At 41.4% G+C, this 24,355-nt stretch overlaps 1 protein-coding gene across 1 annotated transcript in view; it reads left to right on the top strand.

Annotated features, from left to right (window-relative positions):
- Positions 1 to 21,219, top strand: part of NAGPA (N-acetylglucosamine-1-phosphodiester alpha-N-acetylglucosaminidase) — a 47,614-nt gene extending 26,395 nt beyond the window's left edge. The window contains exons 4-11 of the mRNA XM_069761323.1: positions 1,631 to 1,739; positions 2,100 to 2,228; positions 3,508 to 3,713; positions 3,804 to 3,851; positions 4,804 to 4,932; positions 11,333 to 11,464; positions 11,564 to 11,645; positions 20,560 to 21,219. Coding sequence (XP_069617424.1) covers positions 1,631 to 1,739; positions 2,100 to 2,228; positions 3,508 to 3,713; positions 3,804 to 3,851; positions 4,804 to 4,932; positions 11,333 to 11,464; positions 11,564 to 11,645; positions 20,560 to 20,791 — 1,067 coding nt within the window. The 3' untranslated portion in view covers positions 20,792 to 21,219. The remainder of the gene's footprint in view (positions 1 to 1,630; positions 1,740 to 2,099; positions 2,229 to 3,507; positions 3,714 to 3,803; positions 3,852 to 4,803; positions 4,933 to 11,332; positions 11,465 to 11,563; positions 11,646 to 20,559) is intronic.
- The last annotated feature ends 3,136 nt before the right edge of the window (positions 21,220 to 24,355 follow it).

The following is a 24,355-nucleotide window of genomic DNA, read 5'->3' on the forward strand; positions in this document are numbered from 1 at the left end:
ATCCTGATTGCGCCAGATTGGCCGCACAGGGCCTGGTACGCCGAACTAGTTCAACTAGTCGCCGATGTCCCCTGGCGATTACCGAATCGCGCAGACCTGTTGTCTCAGGGCCCCATTTACCACCAGAACTCCGAAGCCCTGTGTTTGACGGCATGGCCGTTGAGTCCTGGGTGCTAACACAGAAAGGCTTCTCTCAGGAAGTCATTTCTACCATGATCAGCGCTAGGAAGCCTACATCTATGCATATTTATCATTGCATTTGGAAGACCTTCTTTTCATGGTGCAAAGACCGGGGACGTTCTCCTCTTGAATTTTCCATTCCTTCCATCCTCGAATTCCTTCAATCGGGATTGGACTTAGGTCTCGCCCTTAGTTCTCTCAAGGGGCAGATTTCAGCCTTGTCAGTTCTGTTCGAACACAGGATTGCCAACAGCTTACAGGTGAAGACATTCATTCAGGGAGTCTCCCATGTGGTGCGATCCTATAAGATGCCTTTGGAACCATGGGACCTTAATTCGGTCCTCGGAGTTTTGCAGGAGGCCCCCCTTTGAACCTCTGCAGGAGCTTTCCCTATCTTTTCTTTCTTGGAAAGTTGCCTTCCTGGTTGCGGTCACGTCCATCAGACGAGTCTCAGAGCTGGCGGCTTTGTCTTGTCAAGTTCCTTTCCTCATTTTTCATCAAGATAAGGTGGTTTTGAGAACATCCCCGTCTTTTGTACCGAAAGTTGTCTCCTCTTTCCACCTCAATGAGGAAATTGTCTTGCCTTAACTCTGTCCAGCACCAGTACATCGCACCGAGAAGGCTCTTCACACACTGGATTTAGTGAGAGCTCTTGGGAGATACGTCTCGCGGACGGCGTCTTTCCGCAGGTCAGATGCCCTGTTCGTGCTTCCGGAAGGGCCAAGGAAAGGTCTAGCCGCTTCCAAGGCTACGATAGCCAAGTGGATTCTTTCAGCTATCCAGGAGTCATACCGAGTCAGAGGTCACTCTGTCCCAGCAGGGATTAAGGCTCATTCTACTCGGTCAGTGGATGCGTCTTGGGCCATCCAGCACCAAGATTTGGCAGCACAAGTTTGCAAAGCTGTGACTTGGTCCAGCCTGCATACGTTTACAAAACATTACCACATCCATTCTCAGGCCTCGGCAGATGCGTCCGTCGGCAGACGAATTTTGCAGGCGGCAGTGCCGCATCTGTAACTTGTTGGTACAAGGAGCAATTCCAGTTGGTTGTTTTTGATTACTCAACGTAAAATCCTTTTCTCTGAGCCAATCATTGGGGGACACAGCACCCACCCTGTTAGCCTAATGGCTTTGTTTTTTTTCTGTGTTGGCTTGGTTTTGACATAGTTCATCCTTGTTAAATGTTTAAGCTCCTCCTGCTTTGTTACTGAACTGGTTCACTTAGAGCCCGCAGGAGGGAGTATACTGCCGGGGAGGAGCTATTCTTTCTGTGTTAACTTAGTGTCCTCCTAGTAGCAGCAGCATAACACCCATGGTCCTGTGTCCCCCAATGATTGGCTCGGAGAAAAAGATTTTACGGTGAGTACACAAAAATCCCTATTTTTCAGAATGTGTGTATTTAACAGACTTCTTATATTCTTTTGATGATTTTTTTTTTTTTTTCTCTTAGGTACTTTTGAATACTTTGTGAATGTGATCTCTGCTCGGACAGCTGTTGGACATGATAAAGATGGGCGCCTTATTCTGTTCCATGTAGATGGCCAGACTGGAGACAGAGGGTAAGTCTTTGGTGTAAAGCCGTTTATGAGATTTGTAATGATTTTGCCAAGAGCAGGAAATAAAACAAAACAAACCCTATACTCGCCTCCTCAATCCAGCGCTGCAGCAGTCTTCACTTGTCACTGCTAACTTCCTGCAGGGATCACATGATTTCCTCCTTTGAGCACTGCAGCCAATCACTGGCCTCAGCGGTCATGACTGCATGTTCGGCATATGATCAATGAGACAGACAAAAAGTGTATCTGAATTATGGCCAGGACGTTTTATTTAGCGCTTTTATATCATAATATAAATGTTCTATCTGTAATTACAGTATATTATACTGTCACATGAACTTCTTTTTGTTTTTTGTTCTTTAGCATGAGCTTGTGGGAAGTGGCTGATTTTCTAAAGCAGCAAGGAGTCATTAATGCTATAAACCTAGATGGAGGAGGATCTGCTACTCTGGTCACTAATGGATCACTTGCCAGCTATCCGTCCGATCACTGGTGTGTATGAATAATCGAATTAAGAAAGGAGAACTTTTTCATATTTGCACTCTGTAGTCTGCATCATCACTGTAAATGTTATTCAGTCTGCACTTACACCTATTATCCACTAGCTACTTGTAATTTAGCATTCTGCAAATCATAACGAGCATGGCACTAATAAGCTTGTAGCTACCAGCCACCGCTTCTAGGAAAATGTACCTAAAAACCTCAATAATTGACATGTAGCTTATTAAAGCAGTTGATAAATTTTAAGTCCAGCAACAGGTACTTCCAACTGAAAGCAATAGGAGGCATTTTGAAGGTGATAATCGGTCAGATTGTGCCAATATCATGTCCAGAATAATACGCATATACATTCAAAGTACTAAATAGACATACATAACAGGTCAGTCATCATGCTGATGTTTCCAGTTAGTAGTGATGTACTGATTGTCTATAATAGCTGTACAAACTTTTCTCTCTAAGGGTATGTGCACACGTTGCGGATTTGGCCGTGGATTCGCAGCAGTTTTCCATGCGGTGTGCAGTACCATGTCAACCTATGGAAAACCAAATCCGCTGTGCACATGCTGTGGAAAATACCGCCCAAAATCACTGTGTAGAATTTGTGGTAACAAACAAAATACAAGTTGTATCTACACTACTATAAATGGATCATGAATACTTCTGACAGTCGTCTGTTGTAAAAGGCGGTCCTTGAAAAAACACTAGCCTGTGATAAATAGGAAAGATAATATCCTACAGAAAATAGATCCATATACCAATATAGAGATCAAAACATGATACAAAGATATAATAGAACAATCTTTCTCCTCTCTAGGTCAAAAAGAGTCATATAGTAAGCCAGTTGATGTCTCCATAGTTCCTGGTCCCAGTAAGCAGAGGTCCAGTACTAGCCATGTTCAGACTATCCAGGTCCTGGTTACCCCAGAACTCCTGCCCTAACAGAAAGGATACCCTTATCCCTATATGCCATTTGATGCTTTTCCTTCATTCGGGTTATCGGGGAAGTTGCTTTGTACATGTACATCTATGGTGCTGCCAAAGTGAAATAACTAGGGAATTTAACCACCACTAATTAAATGCATAGCCAATCAAAATACGGTAATCAAACGCTATGGCTTAATAAAAATCTACTCTCGTAAACTCTCCATTTTGTATCTTCCATGTCAGCAGTTAGTTTTTTTTTTCCTTTTTTAAACACACTATAGCTACGAGTTTTCTAAACCTTGAATATTTCTATATTTCATTTACCAAATAATATATTTGTCCACAGTTCGGATAATCCAATGTGGCGTTGCCCACGGAGCGTGTCCACAGTTGTATGTGTCCATGAACCCTTCTGCGATCCCCCAGACTGCCGAGGCCACGGACAGTGTGTCGCAGGAGCGTGTCATTGTACGGAGTATTGGACGGGAAGTTTTTGTGAAGTTCTAATCTGTGGAGCGTCCAACTGCAGCTCTCGTGGGACCTGCACCCCAGGTACGTATCTCTGTACAATGTATACTTACTGTAGGAGTCACATCTCTGCACAGGATTTTGGAATGGCTTCTTGTTCTTTGTCATCTACAGGCGGATGTGTTTGTGACTCTGGCTGGATGGACAAGAACTGCAGCAGCGGTAAACTTTACTCCATTTGTCAGAATTAAAAAGCTATTGTATAATAAGTCTCCCAACAGTGAGAAAAGAACATTGAGGTGAATATGGGAAGAGTATGGACAAAAAGTCGAACAAGCCATTACTAAGCGGGAAACCTAAAGGGATGTTCTGACAAATTACCTTTAATCCCATAAATGACTTACAGATGCACATTTCACCCATGGGTTGCAATGCAAGAATATCCTCCACATTGTCTGCATCTACCCACCCTATAGCTGCATATGTGTATGCAGAGAAATGCATGGTATACCGTATATGAACATAACACTTAATGTCACCATTTACCTTAGAATTACGGGGGGCGGGGTTTATAATTTTTACATCATGTCAGCGTATCACGGGATATGGCGTCTTTAATTTATTCTATGGCCTGCATGGGTATTGTATATAACCTAAATATATTATTTCCAAAAGAACATTTTTTTTTGTGTGTGTGCACAGGATATTATCAGGGACTATATACTTACGCTATTTGCTGTATTTTATACATCTATTTGATGTTTTTTATTATTTTATCTATAATTTTACATATACTTTTCTCTATTTATCCATAGTGTTTTTACATGGAAGGTGCTGCCAACATTATTTTTTTTTTTTTTTAAGATCCCTAGGATCATCCACCATCTTAATTATGACATGTTTTTAATTTCACTAACTGAAATACATTCACCAATAAAAAAGATTGTATTCCATGGAGCTGGATAACCTTCTTCATGCTAGTTGTACTATCATACAGATGCTATATGATATCTAAATGCAGCCATATCGCAGATTCATATTATGTATGTTGACAAATGGCTTATGAAAAAACACCCCTTATTTTTCATGGATAACATGTAATGTCTGGTATTGCGGATCTGCCATATTCACCTGAATGATTAGTTTTCAGGAGTGTATGTATTTTCCTTTCCAGCCTGTAACAGTGGGTACTACGGAGATGGATGTACCAGTGTGTGTCGTTGTCAGAACAATGGGACATGTGACCATGTTAATGGGACTTGTGATTGCCCAGCAGGATTTACAGGACTAAGCTGTGAAGAAGGTAATTTATTAGATTTTGTCACATTGCTTGTAAACATGAAATTAATAATAGCACTTTTTGTCCATTGAGAACTTCAAAAAATTGAAATTTTTTGTCACCCATGACAGCACTATGAGAATGGATTTGCCCTTGAAGGACAGTAAACATTTAGGATAAAAAGGTGTGGCACCTCTCCCCGCATCAGTTGGTTTCCTGTCCTTGATGGGGGGGCAACCTTGTTAGGATGGCGGAAAAAGAAAGAGAACATTATTCCGAGACCTGGGCCAGTCAGTTTTCTGGCAGGCATCGTCTCTGCTACAGCCGGTGTCGGGGACTTAGAAGTGCCGCAGGGGGCCCAAGGGGTTCTCTTCCATCGCACGGGTGCTAGCAGCTGCACCATTACCAGGATGCGATCCACTGAGTCGGAGAGTACTTCTGCGGGTGGGTACCGGAAGCTGTAGGTAACGCGCTGTCCAACTGATAACCTTTTCCCATATAAAAGTTGGTTGCTGGCCAGGCTGGGGCTCCTGTGCTCCAACATGGATACACAGCAGCTTGAATAGTGTCCAGTGCAGCAAGTACAGCAGCAGTTGGATGTCGAGTATCAGCTTCAGCATCTCCAGCCACGGTGACAGAAGCAGCCCCTGAGTCAGAAAAAGCAAGTACACCAGCAAACATGTACAGGACGACGGGGCATCAGCAGTGGGAGTCAGTCATGCGGAGTACGTGAAGCTGGAAATTCCAGGTAGATTTGGCACAGCTTCAGCAGAATGGAGGAATCCGCTGTCTCCAGAGGATGTGATTCTGCCTCCTGATCTGGTACCCTTGATATCTTCTGAGTGAGTGGTCTTTGTGAAAGTCCAGCCTGTTAATGAGGTTTTTTTTTTTCTTTTTCTGACTAGGAGGCTCCAAAAAAAAGATGGAACATCAAAATCCAACCACAGAGAATGTTCTCTCTGTGGACAGGGATTGGCTAGGACTTGGCCAAAAAAATTGTCAGTCCAGCATTGAACAAACTATTTCTGAGAAGTCCCCCAATTTTACATCTAGCTTAAGATTTCTTATCAGAACACAGGTAAAAAAAAAACTCCTTTAAGTCAATATCACACTCAGACGGAGTAAGATCTAAAAGTGAAAAAAAAGCCAGGAGGTCCTCCCGGTTGTCTGCTAATTCTACTGAGTCAGAAGGAAAGTTTCAGTATGAGTATTCGGTTGAGTTCCACCTCATCTGAGTGTGACACGGGGAGTGGACATTGCTTTGCACTAGAAGAAAAATGATAATTCCATGAAGGCGGTAAGATCAACGATGGGGTTAGTGGACCAGAAAATCTGTTTAGGAAATAATGTTCGGGGGTCTGGAACAGAAAAAACGTAAAAGCTTCCCCATTAATGAGAAAATTCAGGGCCTTATTTATTATAGAGCATGGAGAAGAGGGGTCCCTTTCCTTCATCTTTCAAAAGGAAATTTCTATTTGAGAAAGAGGCTATAGCATCCTGAGACAAAGCTCCTAAACTAGACAAAGCAATTTTGAAGGCCTCCAGAAAGTCTTCACTTCCCTTTTGATTATATGGGGTTAGGAAAGCTGATAGTTTCCTTAAGGGAGCATGGGAGACTTCAACAAGAGCCTTAAAACCAGCCATAGCGGCGACATGTATAGCGGAGTCCCTGATGATCTGGTTAAATGATCTGGAGGACAAACTAAATAGCAAAGTGACAAAGAATAAAACAAACTTTATTCAGGCAATGAAAGAATAAAAGATAAAAATACAAGGTATATTTTTAAATATATTTATTAAAGTATATTTATATTTGGGTGTGGTAAGTGCCTGGATAACCTGACTTTTCAAGGTAGTATGAGCTGTCTAGTGCATTAGACTGTTATCAATTTGTCCTTCTCCCAAAGGTGGGCTGTGACTTCTGATATTTTCATAAATGCCCCTTAAATACAAATTGATAATTCCATATCTGAACGACTACTCAATTCGCCACTGTTGGAGACATGTAAAAGTGTGCAACACCCTAATGAGTTTAAGATGGTGTTTAAATCTGGAAAAATCAAAATTAGGGCCATTGAAAGCACAGATCTTCCTCGGTCTCATAATAGACTCCAATCTTCAAGATTACAGTCTTGCAAGGGAAAAATGGAAAAGAGAGTCAACCTGGTCTCCGTATTTATAGAAATCCTGCAATGTCCCTGCTAGGTTCCCTCACCTCCTGTGTTCCGTCGGTCACATTTGCTCAATTCCATACAAGAGGGTTGCAGTGGAACATCCTAGAAAACAAAGTAGCCTTGCTAGGACGGCTAGATGGCAAATTAGCACTTTACCAAGAGATAATACACTCTCTCCTTTGGTTAAGAATAGGGTAGTTTCTAAAGGGGGTACTATGGGTATGCAACATTTCCAGAGTAGTCCCCATGGGTGCCAGCCCCAGAGGATGGGTGGCTCATCTGGAAAACCATCTGGTCCAGTGGACATGTCAGAGGAAGAAAAGTTACCCGCAGTAGAGTATGCACTAAACCGGTTACTGCTCCTCCTGCAAGGTCACCATGTGAGAGTTCTCTCGCACAACCAGGTCACAGTAACCTACATAAATCAGCAGGGATACACTCACTCCAGGTCCCTGATATCAATTGCAAGGCGAATATTTAAAGTGGTTGATGACTATTTCCTCTCTTATCAGACCTGCATATCAGAAGGAAAGAAAATTACAAGGCAGATTTCTTGAGCCACAAACAGCTACGACAAGGAGAGTGATCACTAATGAAGTCAATGTTCGACCAGATTGTAGGAATGTGGGGTCTTTCAAAAATCTTTTTGCAAGCAAAACAGAAAAGTAGAGAAATTCTGTTCCCTGAATATAAAAGAGAGCCCTTAGATGGTAAATGCTTTCCTGATAAATTGGAACTTCAGTGTGGCATATGTGTTTCCTCCAGTATGTCTGATTCCATCAGTTCTAAAGATCAGGGAGGACAAAGAAAGATTATACTTCCTTCCCCTTCTGGCCAAAGAGTCGTCGGGTTTTTTTGGCTGAGGACAATGTCAATCACAGACCCCTGGTTTCATCCAGAAGATCCGGACCTTCTCTCTCAAGGGCCAATGCATCATCCCCAAGTGACCATGCCACATTTAACAGCCTGGAGCTTGAAAGGTTTGTACTAGAAGGTAAAGGTTTTTCCTGTAATTTAGTTTCTAACTTGCTTGCTAAAGAGAACTGATTACCACAAGAATATATGGTAGTACCTGAAAAAAATTCCTGTCCTCTACAGGGGCTATCCTAGGCAGGGAGGTACCGCTTAAAGTTCAGATTTCAGGCCCAAGGGTGCTGTATAGTGATGATCTAGCAGGCAACAAGTTGGTCTCTAGATTTATAAAAGCATGCACTAGGTCCAGACCTGTCCCGGTTCAGACGTCGTTAACAGAAACCACCATCCAAATCTGTCAATTCCGTTTCGGAGAAAGTAATCTCCCTGACAACAGACCTGTTGGTCGCCTTAATGTCAGCTTGTAGGGCGAGTGACATCCAAGCCTTGTCGATGCATCTCTCCCCCCCCCCTTTAGGGTCTGGAAGATTGGTTTCAAAGTTACCCTGACCTGGCTTATCTCCCCAAGGTAGTTTCTAAATTCCATAGATCATTAGAGAGTTTTGCCATCTTTTGTTCTGAACCTAAAGAGAAAAGGCTACATACTTTAGATGTCAGAAGGTATGTATTACAGAACCTTGGAGAAATGATAGGACTCCTTTCAGGGACATTGAAATGGATTAAAAATATCAAAAGATACTTTAGAGAGATGGATCAGAGATGCCATTAAGATAGCCTATGTGGCAGCAGGATGGGATGTTTCGGAAGGTCTGAAGGCCCACTCCACAAATGTGATGGCAGTATCCTGGTCAGAGAGGTCGGATGTGTCCATCTGTAAGGCGACAACATGGGCTTATCCTCTAACCATTTATAAGCACTATAAGCTGGATCCGTCTTCCCCTGCTGACCTTACATTTGTGAGAAGTGTTCTACAGGATGTGGTCCCTCCCTAGGAGTAATTAATCTCTAAATCTCATGGTGCTGTCATGGGTGACAGAAAAATGTGAAGTTACTTACTGGTAATGTGGTTTTTTTTTGGAACCCATGACCGCACCCTTTATATTCCTTCCGGTTACTAAGTTGTTTTCACTTTCCTGTTTGGTGGGTAGCACTTGATGCATGAAAGCAAAGAACTTGTATATAATGTGTGTAATTAACTGCACTGATGCGGAGAGATGTGCTGCCTCTTTTTATCCTGAAGGTTTCCTATCCCTCCCACCCCCTCTCATGGTGCTGTTATGGGTTCTGTAAAATTTCAGTTACTGGTAAGTAACTTCGTATTTTCATTGCAGAAAAAAATGCTGACCCCCAAATATCTTTAGTTTTTATATTTTACTTGTGTGCTAACTTGAATAGAGGGTAAAGGATATGACTCCTGATGCTCCTCATCATTGTCTGCATTGTGAAACTGATGACTGTAGTGTTTTCCCCTCCCTGAAAACTATTATAGACCTATTATAGGTTGGCTCACATTGTGTTGTATATACCAAACAAATAATAATGTGCTACATTCTATGCCATATTGAAAGGAGTTGTACCAAGTTTTGAAGTTTTTCCCCATCCAAAGTATAGGGGATAACTTCCTAATTGCTGGATGGCTGACGCTGAGAGCTCCATGTGAATGTAGTTCAATCATGAACAACTCCACTCAATTCTTAAAGCACCACGTCAGCGTATTGTTTTTGTCTTTTTCTTTCTTTTTTTAATTGCATGGTTGGAGTGATGCTTTACATTTTAAGTTCCATGTCTCTTACTCATCTATCAATCCCCTTCATTCATTCTTTTCCAGCATTGCTCCGATCCGTCTCCGGCGAAAAGTGACCTGCCAGCAGCTCCAGTGTCTCCCGGAGCGCTTTGGAGGTCACTTTTCAATATAAGTCTCTGAGAGCCTTGATCTGGCTCTCCTAGACTTGCAGTGAGAAGCTACCGTCACGAGGTGATGCTGCGGGACTGGAGCGGCGTCGGTAAAAGGTGAAGAGGCCGGAGGGTGAGTATAAGAATGGGTGCTGGAGGCTTACATTTAAAGCGCCACTCCAGCCCTGAAAAAAAAAAATTCTGGAGCCGTGCTTTAATGGGACTTCTGAAGAACAGATGATCCTTGTGCTCGGCTATTTTTGGCGTTCCAAATTGAGAATTAATAGAGCTTAAGTGTGCATGACTGACTACCGCTGCGTTCACATGGGCCCCGTTTTTCAGGATTGGTGTGCGTCCGTCTGTTCTTCAGAAGTCCCATTAAAGCACCGTTTCAGCATTTTTGTTTTTGCAGGGCTGGAGTGGCGCTTTAAATGCAAACCTCCTTCATCCTTTCTTCATCCGGCATCTTCACCTTTTACCGTGATGTGCGAATATGTTTGGAAAAACAGTCGCTGAATCTGAATGTGCCATATTCGTGTCAGTTGTGCCAAATTTATGTTTGGCAATAATTTTCGAGCATATTTGCTCATCTCTACTCCTATTGACTCCATTGGTGTTCGGCGAATATTGCAAATAATCGAAACCGAATATTGAAGATTTCCTAATCTCTACCAGACAATTCCCTTAAATAGCTGATTATTAGTGATGAGCGAGTGTACTCTGAGTATTTGTTAGTGTTCGGAGATTTCGTTTTCATCACGGCAGCTGAATGATTTACAGCTATTAGCCAGGCTGAGTACATGAAGGGGTTGCCTGGTTGCTAGGGAATCCCCACATGTAATCAAGCTGTCTAATAGCTGTAAATCATGCTGCCGAGGCGATGAAAACTTAGTCTCCGAGCAGTCATAAATACTCGGAGATCACCCAAGCGTGCTCGGGAAAACCCGAACAACGAGTACACTCGCTCATAACTACTGATTATGATATTGGTATAACATGTAGGGACGGACATACCATTGGTGCAATCTGTTCAGCCGCACAGGGGCCCAAGACAATTGGGCTCCATATTAAACTTATACTGGAGCCCCATTCAAACATGACCACTTTCAGCAGCAAAGTTAGCACATGAAAAGTGATTACTGGGGTCTGTGTAATGCACATTGTAATATCACAGTACATGGATAATGCACACAGTGATATCACAGGTTAGGTGGAAGCCCAATGTGTTGTCTTAGTAAGTAGATAATAAACAGTAATATCACAGTGGTGATATAGTAAACCATTGTCACCGTAAAGGGTTAATGCACAGCACTTTCACTGTAGAGGGTTAATAAACACTAAGGGGCCTTATATGCAGTAGATAATGGTTGACCTCCTGATCTCTCCCGATTCCCCCACACACGGGGCGCACACCCCTGTGAAGTCTTATATGTTTTATGGAGTGTATTTTGTATCTTACACTGGATATTCTTTTTATATTCTAGTATGCCCGTTTGGTTTTTATGGTGTGGGATGCCAGAAGGTTTGCCGTTGTGAGAAACAGTGTTACTGCCATCCTGCAACAGGAGACTGCAGCTTTACCAGTGAGCCCAGGGCACTTGAGCTTTTATCAGAAGGTTTGTTCTTGTATGGTTTGTTTCCAGACCCTCGTGCGCACATATTGAGACTTCCTGATGCCCTGAGATTTGTTAGTGACATCTCTTCTGATATTTCAGTTGGCACCTGCATGGTCTCCGTCTTGCATACGTCCTGGTGGAACGCTGTCCCCTCTGATGCCAAAGTGACCTACCTTGCTGAGTAAGAATTTGCCTCCATTGAATTTTTAATCAAATTTATTATTCACATTTTCAAGTATACAAAAGTAAAGGTACAGAACACCACCCACACACATTAGATGGTGGGCCGATCCCATTGAGATCAGCATATACGGACAACTTTTAGCTAATGTGTACGGGAGCATTAGAGGGTTTTTCTCCCAAAGGAAAAAAGTTATTCTCTATCCATATGATAGAGCTCAGCTTCTGCTCCATTCATTGTCTGTGGGACTGCAGAGTACAGCGCTCGGCTATTTCTGGCAGTCCTATAGACCAGGGGTCCCCAACTCCAGTCCTCAAGGCCCACCAACAGGTCATGTTTTCAGGATTTCCTTAGTCTTGCCCAGTTAATAATTGCATCACCTGTGCAATGCAAAGGAAATCCTGAAAACATGACCTGTTGGTGGGCCTTGAGGACTGGAGTTGGGGACCTCTGCTATAGACAATGTAGTGGAGGCTGAGCATGCACACCTCCACATCATTCAGGAAGAGGCTGCAGAGCCTGTTAAGAGTCCAAAGCCGCAATCTATAGATCGCTGGGGACCCCACGACCTGACCCACCGCAACCGGCAAATTGCTGGATTAGAGCGAAGTCCAATCATGGAGATTGCATTGAGTGTACCAATGTAGCAGAGCTGAACATGGCATTTAATTCTGTGGCGGCATTTTGTTTTATACATCACCTGCCATCCTATATAAAACTGCTGAGGAAACATTTGGTCTCTTTGTTCTGCCAATTCAGCTACATCGTCACAGATTATACTCTCTATACATGTATGTAAATATAGAGATTTGCCGTCCTTTGTTCATGTAATTGTTTCCTTGTTCTTATTGGAACTTGCACAATTTAGATTCAGACTTCCGGCAGCAAAACACAAATGAATAAATATGTAAACAAGTAAAAAAAAAACACTTGTGGGGCAAACCAGAATATGTGTTTAAACATGGGGTATGTGCACACTGCGTATGTTAGTACCCGCTAGGTTTTTTGAGGCAAAGGGCACTTCACGAAAAACACTGCTGGCGTTTTTTTTAAAGTTTTCCTTTACACTTTTATCTAGGCGTCTGGTTAGAGGGTCACATAAGTATGCAATCTTCATATTGCGTTATATGGATAGTGTAAGTATTACTGTGTTCCTTTTTAGTATTTGTGTTTTATGTTATGGAAAATGTAATTAAATTTGTTTTTCAATAAAGATTCTGATTTTAACCCCTTTACCCCCAAGGTTGGTTTGCACGTCAATGACCAGGCCAATTTTTACAATTCTGACCACTGTCCCTTTATGAGGTTATAACTCCGAAACGCTTCAACGGATCCTGGTGATTCTGACATTGTTTTCTCGTGACATATTGTACTTCATGATAGTGGTAAAATTTCTTTGATAGTAGCTGCGTTTATTTGTGAAAAAAACGGAAATTTGGCGAAAATTTTGAAAATTTCGCAATTTTCAAACTTTGAATTTTTATGCAATTAAATCACAGAGATATGTCACACAAAATACTTAATAAGTAACATTTCCCACATGTCTCCTTTACATCAGCATAATTTTGGAACCAATTTTTTTTTTTCTTAGGGAGTTATAAGGGTTAAAAGTTGACCAGCAATTTCTCATTTTTACAACACCGTTTTTTTTTAGGGACCACGTCTCATTTGAAGTCATTTTGAGGGGTCTATATGATAGAAAATGCCCAAGTGTGACACCATTCTAAAAACTGCACCCCTCAAGGTGCTCAAAACCACATTCAAGAAGTTTATTAACCCTTCAGGTGTTTAATAGGAATTTTTGGAATGTTTAAATAAAAATGAACATTTAACTTTTTTACACACAAAATTTACTTCAGCTCCAATTTGTTTTATTTTACCAAGGGTAACAGGAGAAAATGGACCCCAAAAGTAGTTGTCCAATTTGTCCTGAGTACGCTGATACCCCATATGTGGCAGTAAACCACTGTTTGGGCGCATGGGAGAGCTCGGAAGGGAAGGAGCGCCGTTTGACTTTTCAATGCAAAATTGACAGGAATTGAGATGGGACGCCATGTTGCGTTTGCAGAGCCACTGATGTGCCTAAACATTGAAACCCCCCACAAGTGACACCATTTTGGAAAGTAGACCCCCTAAGGAACTTATCTGGATGTGTGGTGAGCACTTTGACCCACCAAGGGCTTCACAGAAGTTTATAATGCAGAGCCATAAAAATAAAACAAAATTTTTTTCCCACAAAAATTATTTTTTAGCCCCCAGTTTTGTATTTTCCCTAGGGTAACAGGAGAAATTGGACCCCAAAAGTTGTTGTCCAATTTGTCCTGAGTACGCTGATACCCCATATGTGGGGGGGAACCACCGTTTGGGCGCATGGGAGGGCTCGGAAGGGAAGGAGCGCCATTTGGAATGCAGACTTAGATGGAATGGTCTGCAGGCGTCACATTGCGTTTGCAGAGCCCCTAATGTACCTAAACAGTAGAAACCCCCCACAAGTGACACCATTTTGGAAAGTAGACCCCCTAAGGAACTCATCTTGATGTGTTGTGAGAGCTTTGAACCCCCAAGTATTTCACTACAGTTTATAACGCAGAGCCGTGAAAATAAAAAATCTTTTTGTTTTCCCACAAAAATTATTTTGTAGCCCCCAGTTTTGTATTTTCCCAAGGGTAACAGGAGAAATTGGTCCACAAAAGTTGTTGTCCAATTTGTCCTGAGTACGCTGATACCCCATATGTGAAGGTAAACCCCTGTTTGGGCACACAGGAGAGCTCGGAAGGGAAGGAGCACTGTTTTACTTTTTCAACGCAGAATTGGCTGGAATTGAGATCGGACGCCATGTCGTGTTTGGAGAGCCCCTGATGTGCCGAAACAGTGGAAACCCCCCAATTATAACTGAAACCCTAATCTAAACACACCCCTAACCCTAATTCCAACGGTAACCCTAACCACACCTCTAACCCTGACACACCCCTAACCCTAATCCCAACCCTATTCCCAACTGTAAATGTAATCTAAACCCTAACCCTAACTTTAGCCCCAACCCTAACTGTAGCCCCAACCCTAGCCCTAACCCTAGCCCTAACCCTAGCCCTAACCCTAGCCCTAACCCTAGCCATAATGGGAAAATGGAAATAAATACATTTTTTTTTATTTTTCCCTAACTAAGGGGGTGATGAAGGGGGGTTTGATTTACTTTTATAGCGGGTTTTTTAGCGTATTTTTATGATTGGCAGCCGTCACACACTGAAAGACCCTTTTTATTGCAAAAAATATTTTTTGCAATACCACATTTTGAGAGCTATAATTTTTCCATATTTTGGTCCACAGAGTCATGTGAGGTCTTGTTTTTTGCGGGACGAGTTGACGTTTTTATTGAAAACATTTTCGGGCACGTGACATTTTTTGATCGCTTTTTATTCCGATTTTTGTGAGGAAGAATGACCAAAAACCAGCTATTCATGAATTTCTATTGGGGGAGGCGTTTATACCGTTCCGCGTTTGGTAAAATTGATAAATCAGTTTTATTCTTCGGGTCAGTACGATTACAGCGATACCTCATTTATATCATTTTTTTATGGTTTGGCGCTTTTATACGATAAAAACTATTTTACAGAAAAAATAATTATTTTTGCATCGCTTTATTCTCAGGACTATAACTTTTTTATTTTTTTGCTGATGATGCTGTATGGCGGCTCGTTTTTTGCGGGACAATATGACGCTTTCAGTGGTACCATGGTTATTTATATCTGTCTTTTTGATCGCGTGTTATTCCACTTTTTGTTCGGCGGTATGATAATAAAGCGTTGTTTTTTGCCTCGTTTTTTTTTTTTTTTTTCTTACGGTGTTTACTGAAGGGGTTAACTAGTGGGACAGTTTTATAGGTCGGGTCGTTACGGACGCGGCGATACTAAATATGTGTACTTTTATTGGGGTTTTTTTTTTTATTTAGATGAAGAAATGTATTTATGGGAATAATATATATTTTTTTTTTCATTATTTTGGAATATTTTTTTTTACACATTTGGAAAATTTTTTTTTTACTTTTTTACTTTGTCCCAGGGGGGGACATCACAGATCAGTGATCTGACAGTTTGCACAGCACTCTGTCAGATCACTGATCTGACATGCAGCGCTGCAGCCTTCACAGTGCCTGCTCTGAGCAGGCTCTGTGAAGCCACCTCCCTCCCTGCAGGACCCGGATCCGCGGCCATCTTGGATCCGGGGCTGGAGGGAGCAGGGAGGGAGGTGAGACCCTCGCAGCAACGCGATCACATCGCGTTGCTCCGGGGGTCTCAGGGAAGCCCGCAGGGAGCCCCCTCCCTGCGCGGTGCTTCCCTGCACCGCCGGCACATCGCGATCATCTTTGATTGCGGTGTGCCAGGGGTTAATGTGCCGGGGGCGGTCCGTGACCGCTCCTGGCACATAGTGCCGGATGTCAGCTGCGGTAAGCAGCTGACACCCGGCCGCGCTCCCCCCGTGAGCGCGGCCGATCGGCTATGACGTACTATCCCGTCCAGGGTCAGATAAGCCCAGGGCACCTCGACGGGATAGTACGTCTAAGGTCACAGAGGGGTTAAAAAAGTTCCTTCCTAGGTCGGTGTTCTACCTGCCGTTCCTTGCAGTGGCTTTCCGTCAGCTTTTTATTTATTTTTTAATCTTTATATAAACTAGTGAGCGGTGAAGAATAGTCAGGTCACTTCTTTTAGCCTCTTCGTGGCATTCTAAGCCTGAAACTGGTAAAAACTAAATGGCTCAAGAAGATTAAACATATGCACAGCAAGTTGTGTTTACAATGCTACGCATAATTTAATTATTTTTTAGCATTTTTTTCAGGTGGGTTGCAGGAGGAATCTGGCTGAAAAAAAAAACCCTGTGTACATACCCAAATATTTCTCAAAGTCCCCTCCTTTTACTCTGACCGTTTTACAGCCCATTAGTATTATTTCAAGCAGATTCATCAAATTGTCAACTGCAGTTGCTTCCAATGAAAAGACATGGCTCGTCAAGAGTTCATTTGTGGAATCGCTTGCCTTCAGGAAGTGAATGCGTCCATCAGGTGTATTTTGCAGAGGCACTGCTGGTATACAGTCGTACACAGTTACACACAGTGCTCAGCCCTATTCGACAACTGTTCTAAGTCAGTGTATGGCAATAAACACTCAGCTAAGTAAAGAAAAACAAACCATCATTTCTTTAAGATATGAAGGTCAAGCAATCGGAAAAATTGCTACAACATTATAGGTTTGAAAAAAAATTATTTGCCATGATGAAACTGGCTCTCATGAGCATTGCCCCAGAAAAGGAAGACCAATAAATTATCTCTGCTGCAGAGGAGAAGTTCTTCAGGGTTTGCAGCATCACAACATGCAAAATGACAGCAACTCAGATAAGTCCTCATAAATCATTCGCAGACATAAAGTGATGGACACATCTCAAAATCAGCTGGCCAGAGCAGACTACAAGAGGCAAAAAATGCTACTACTGAGGACCACAAACCAGAAAAGACATTGGGCCAAGCAACATAAGGACTGAACCTTACATTGGTGGAAATCTGTATTGTAGTCTGTTGAATCGAAATTTAACATTTTTTTTTATACCAATTGCCTTGTCTTTGAGATGCAGAAAAGGTGTGCGGATGGTTTCTACATGTGTGGTGCCCACCATGCAGCATGAATGGGAGAGGTATGGGGTTGTTTTGCTTGTGACACTATTTTGTGATTTAGTTCAAATGCAAGGTACGCTTACCCAGAATGGGAACCATAGCCTCCCGCAATGACATACCATCTGGTACGCAACCATCATTTGTCTTGCACCTGGACAATGACCCAAAACCAACCCCCAGGGATAGCCAAGGCCTATGGGATCAAAATGGAGAGGGACAGAGTGCTGTGTCAGGTAACATAGCCTCCACAGTCACTGACCTCAACATAATTGAGAACGTTGAGATGAGTTGGATGCAGAGTGTAGGCAAAGCCCCCAAAAAGTGCTCAGCACCTCCGAAACGTCTCCAACGCTGTTGGAAATAAATTTCAGATGACAACTTGATAAAACTATGAAAATGCCAAGAGGGGGTGTGTGAAGCTGTCATTTAAAGTAGCGATTTTGAGGGCTCTACAATATAACACAAATTCTGCTTTGTCTCACATGTTTCTTTACTTTATTTCCATGTGTTCCTTTCTGCTTTTTCTGTTCTCAGTCTGAATTTACAATGTGCACATTCCAATAAAAGCAAGGAAAACCATACGTGAACAGGTGTCCAAACATTTGGCTCGTACTGTACATATACTCTATACACTACGAGCTGGACATTTGTGACTTTACATAGGACTGCGAAAATTCCCCATAAACCTATCCTAACTTGGCACATAGTGTGCACAGATGTAGTAGTGTCGAGCTTGTCAACTATTTACTATTATTTCACAATATTTGTGGTTTCACTTAGGAGTTTAGCATAAAAATGACTTTACTGCATCTCTGCACGCTATAATTTTACAATATTATCTATAACTTTATGTAGCGCTGAGTTTGTGTTTCAGTCTTATGTAAAACCACTGACAATATCTTAATACCAGAGTACATAGATGTAGCAGAGTTGTTTGCTGCAGTTAAAATATTGTAAGATCATAGTGTGACAATTTGTTGTTGGACTGAAGCACAAACTCAGCTCTGCTACTTGTGACCTTTCCATTTTTTTACTTCCACTGGTCGTCATTTTGGGAACTTTAATTCTGGACCATACCCAACATACATATAATGTGTATTTATTTTGGTGTTTCCAAACGTGTGCCTCTGAGCAGGACTCTTTTTACTATATGGTATTAAAGGTAAAGTACTATTGCTACTCTCCCCGATTAGGAAAGCAGCAATAAATAGCACATATAAACCAGACACCCGACCCTAAATGTGTATTCCATCTCCTATATACTTCACTTGGTCAAACTTTGTGATTGCAGCAATGGTGAGTATACTAAAAATTTACTTTTAATAATAATGAATATAAAACAAACATAGTATCACATGCAAAAATTGACATACACCTCTGTTCCCAGTTGTCGGGTATCAACTCTGCACAGTCAGATGAAGTCTCAATTACTTAAGACTAGATTCAATCACATACATACAGTTGAAACCAGAAGTTCACATACACTATATAAAGACACATATACTTGTTTTTCTGAGTATCTGACATGAAATCAGAATAAACCTTTTCCATTTTAGGTCAACTAGGATTACCATAGTTATTATTTGCCAAATGCCAGAATAATGAGAGAATAAGGCATTTTATGACTTGCTGCAAAGTCAAAAGTTTACATACATTAAGATTACTATGCCTTTAAACAAGTCTGGACTGCCCATATGATGATGTAATGTGTTTGGAAGCTTCTGATGGGATTGTCTAAAGAAATCAGCCAAGATATATCAGGAAGAGAATTGTGGACTTGCACAAGTCTGGCTTATCCTTTATTACAATTTCTAGATACCTGAAGGAGCCTCTTTCATCTGTACAAACAATTACACACAAGTACAAACAAGATGGGAATGTCCAGCCATCATACCGCTCAGGAAGGAGATGGGTTCTGTGTCCTAGAGATGAACGAGCTTGGCCCGACATGTGCATATCAACCCAAGAACAAAAGCAAAAGACCTTGTGAAGATGATGGCGGAAGCTGGTAAGATTGTGTCAATATCCACAGTGAAACGAGTTTTGTATCAACATGAGCTGAAAGGCCACTCTGCCAGGAAGAAGCCATTACTCCAAAAGAAACCTAAAAAACCCAGATTAATGTTTGCAATTGCACACAGGAACAAAGACCTTATTTTGGAGACTAGTCCTGTGGTCTGCTGAAACTAAAATTGAACTTTTTGGGCATAATAACAATCGTTACATTTGGAGGAAAAAGTAAGAAGTTTGGAAGCCTAGGAACAACATCCCAACTGTAAAACACAGGGGTAGCAGCATCATGTTGTGGGGTTGTTTTGCTGCAGGAGGTTCTGGTGCACTTCACAAAATAGATGGCATCATGAGAAAAGATTGTGTGGCAATACTGAAGCAACATCTCAACACATCAGCCAGGAAGTTAAAGCTTGGACGGAAATCTGTCTTCCAAATGGACATATTGCCAAAATGGCAGTAAAGGATAACAAAGTCTTGGAGCGGCCATCATCACAAAGCCCTGATCTCAGTCCTATTGGAAATTTATGGGCAAAGCTGAAGAGGCAGGTGCAAGCAAGGCGGCCTACAAACCTGGATCAGTTACACCAGTTTTGTTAGGAGGAATGGGCACAAATTCTGACCGACTACTGTGAGAAGCTTCTGGAAGGATATCCCAAACGTTTGACCCAAGTCATTCAGTTCAAGGCAATGGTACCAAATACTAATGAAATGTATGTAAGCCTTTGACTTTGCAGTAAGTAATAAAAATGCTTTAAAACATTCTCTTATTATTCTGGCATTTGGCTAATATTAATAATTATGGTAATCCTAATTGACCGAAAACAGGAAAGCTTTATTCTGATTTTCATGTCAGATATTGAGAAAAAAACATGTGTCTTTATATAGCGTGTACAAACTTCTGGTTTCAATTGTAAATTATCCACTGGCAGCATGAAATAACTGGCTCCCTGACTATACTGATCTATGCTTCACTCTGAAGCACTGCAGGAGTCCAGTGGGTGGTCCTACGCAGTGATTGACAGCAATCTCTGCACACATGGTCATATAAAGACTTGTCAGTCACTGAATGCAAGTTTTACTGAAAGTTTTCCCGCAAAAATGTATATGAATCTGATTAACTCCCCTGCTCTATGACATCCTACTTACAGATCACATAACTGCTTCCATTTAAATTACCTTGTCTGTCTACAATTCATTGTCTTATATTTTAATGAGAGACCCTATATTTGTGTTTTGCAGGAATGTATGGGCAGGATTGAGCTGTGCCCTTCTGGTTCTACTAGTCATTAGTGCTGTATTCAATATTAGACAGTTCTGGTCCTGCAGAGGAAACCATAATGACTGGACATACTCCTACCATCAACTACGAGAGATGAACGGAAACGTGGACGTCCCAGATATGTACGAGACCTGTGACTTGTATCATCCGGATCCTGATGTGGACACCACACATAATGAGATCAGGAGTTGAAGGTCACTGCAAATCCAGCTGGGATTAGTCCGATCCAGCCATGCACGCTGTGCTATGCAGCAGTCTAGTGCCTTGTACACACCAAGCAATTTGGGGGTAAAACTTGAAGGAAATGAATCTGCACATTAGCAGTACATTTACTGCAGTGTATAGTATTCAAAAAAGTATTTCTTGAATTTTTTTAAATTGTTCAATATTTGCATTCCCTTATTTTATTATATCTTTAGACTGTGGTTTTTCAACACTGGATTACTTATGTTTTTTTAAAAATGTTCTCGTGTCCATATGTCTGAGTGCCAAACTTTTTATATGATGGTACGGATACGTAGTAATGTCTTAATTATAAGCTTCTTGTTTATTGTTGGGAATATCCCAGGTGAAAGGGTTGATCACTACGTATTATATTGAAACATGGATCCAGAGGGCATAAAAGAAAAAAAAAAAATATATATATATATATATATATATATATATATATATATATATATATATATATATATATACACACACTCACCTGCCGAACCACTGTCGCTCCTGCACAGCGCTGTGAGAGCTAGGATACTGTTACTTCTGCTTCAGATGGATCATCAAGGCTGCAGCTAATCAGTGACCACTAACTGACTGCAGAGGTAACTTAACGTCATCCCTCTCCCTCCCGGAAGAGGAAATGAGACCAGTGGGCAGAGGAGAGACAAGGGTCATGTATACATGTTCCTTGTATGAATATCCTTTTTGGGTGCATTTTAAATACAATAACCTATAGTGGACAACTTTCTGAATTTGCTGACCATGAACTATGAGTAATTAAAGCAGAACAGGTTTTGTTTGTACATAAAAACTCGTCAAATTGGTCATATGCAAAATACAAAAAGGTTGATCTGCTTTTCCAAAATGTCTAGATGGGTGCTCCAGAGTAGTGACTCAAGTGCCAAGCCATACGAGCATAACCTTACAGGAGCAGCCAACATACAGGTAACTAGGATAATATTGACATCACGTAATACATTATTTTTCGATGTATTAATTTTGGATCATTCTGATCAAATAGCGTATGCCACCTGGCACCTGCTATGGCTTTATATACGCTGTAGCGCACCCAGATTGCACTTGCCATTTTGTGTTTGTGAACATTCGTATTATCTTGTATGTGCTAAAATAATGTACATGATCAAAGGCATCTCTGGTCTGTATAACTAGCAGGCGACGCGATTGTGACCATTCACGTTATATTTAAGTATTAGTAAGGATATGTTCACCTTTGCCTTTTTTCCCTTAAGGAGATATGTCCCCATTGAGTGGCTTTGCATTCATTTAACACAGCTTGTCTTATAATGCAGCTTTGTTAGCATGAAAACACATCCGGAAGAATCCTCTCCATTCAGCTACGACTTGAATAACGGAGTTCCAGCTATGCAATTTTTCTAACTCCTGTGGTCGACACTTGAATGCTTTTACTACCATCTCACCCATTTAAAGAGGACATGTCATTTGCTCAAAAAAATTGCGTTAAATACCTTGTAAATATCCCTGCGCTGCCCTCAATCTGCTGGTTTCTTGTGTTTTGCTATGTGCTACTCCATTGTAGATGTATTCACCATTATTTCGTCTGGAGTGTAAAATGTGACATTATTATGGGAAATTGACCAGGAAATACCTGTTACACAACCAGAAGCGGAGAAAAAAAAAAAAAAAAAAAAAATATATATATATATATATATATATATATATATATATATATATATATAATATGGTATGTATGTATACATACGGTATGTATATATTTATATTTTAATATTATGGTACGGAAAGTATTCAGACCCCTTTTAAGTTTTTCACTCTTTCATTGCAGCCATTTGGTAAATTCAAAAAAAGTTCATTTTTTTCCTCAATGTACACTCTGCACCCCATCTTGACCGAAAAAAGCAAATGTAGAAATTTTTGCAAATTTATTACAAAAGAAAAACTGAAATATCACATGGTCATTAGTATTCAGACCCTTTGCTCAGTATTGAGTAGAAGCACCCTTTTGAGCTAGTACAGCCATGAGTCGTCCTGGGAATGATGCAACAAGTTTTCACACCTGGATTTGGGGATCCTCTGCCATTCTTCCTTGCAGATCCTCTCCAGTTCTGTCAGGTTGGATGGTGAGCGTTGGTGGACAGCCATTTTCAGGTCTCTCCAGAGATAGAAACTTGATTCCTGCTCACACAGTTGCTCTATGCTCATCCACCTGGGGCTCATACACCGGCCTTGCCCTGGTCTCACATCAAGGAAAATAGGAAAAATTGGAGTCTGGCTCAAAATTTTTTCTTTTGTATGCACTAGATTTTATTTTGAAAAATAAATAGAAAATTTAAAATCCAGTCCTGTTGAGCCGAACTCCAATTTTTTTCTATTTCTCTCCAGAGATGCTCAATTGGGATTATTTCAGGGCTGTGACTGGGCCAGTAAAGAATGGTGACAGAGTTGTTCTGAAGCCACTCCTTAGTTATTTTAGCTTTGTGCTTAGGGACATTGTCTTGTTGGTAGATGAACCCTCAGCCAAGCCTGGGGTCCAGAGAACTCAACCAGTCACCCTGTCTCTGCAGCTGAAAAACACCCTCATAGTATGATGCTGCCACCACCATGTTTCACTGTTGGGATTGCATTGGGCAGGTGATGAGCAGAGCCTGGTTTTCTCTACACATACTGCTTAGAATTATCATCAAAAAGGTCGATCTTCGTCTCATTAGACCAGAGAATCTTATTTCTCATAGTCTGGGAGTCCTTCATGTGTTTTTTTTAGCAAACTCTATGCAGGCTTTCATATGTCTTGCACTGAAGAGTCTTCCATTGGGCCACTCTGCCATAAAGGCCTGACTGGTGGAGGGCTGCAGTGATAGTTGACTTTGTGGAACTTTCTCCCATCTCCCTACTGCATCTCTGGAGCTCAGCTACAGTGATCTTGGGGTTCTTCTTTACCTCTCTCACCAAGGCTTTTCTCCCACGATTGCTCAGTTTGGCTTGATGGCCAGGTCTAGGAAGACTTCTGGTGGTCCCAAACTTCTTCCATTTAAGAATTATAGAGGCCACTGTGCTCTTAGGAACCTTGAGTACTGCAGAAATTCTTTTGTAACCTTGGCCAGATCTGTGCCTTGCCACAATTCTCTCTCTGAGCTACTTGGCCAGTTCCTTTGATCTCATGATTTTCATTTGGTCTGACATGCACTGTGAGCTGTGAGGTCTTATATAGACAGGTGTGCGCCTTTCTAAATAAAGTCCTATCAGTTTAATTAAACACAACTGGCCTCCAATGAAGGAGTAGAACCATCTCACGGAGGATCACAAGGAAATGGACAGCATGTGACTTAAATGTGAGTGTCTGAGCAAAGGGTCTGAATACTTATGACCATGTGATATTTTGTTTTTTATTTTTTAATAAATTTGCAAACCTTTCTACATTTCTGTTTTTTTCAGTCAAGATGGGATGCAGAGTGTACATTAATGTGAAAAAATGAACTTTTTTTGGCTGCAATGGAATGGAGTGAAAAATGTAAAGGGGTCTGAATACTTTCCATACCCACT

The sequence above is a fragment of the Ranitomeya imitator genome, chromosome 3 (assembly GCF_032444005.1).
Source record: "Ranitomeya imitator isolate aRanImi1 chromosome 3, aRanImi1.pri, whole genome shotgun sequence".
Lineage (NCBI taxonomy): Eukaryota > Metazoa > Chordata > Amphibia > Anura > Dendrobatidae > Ranitomeya > Ranitomeya imitator.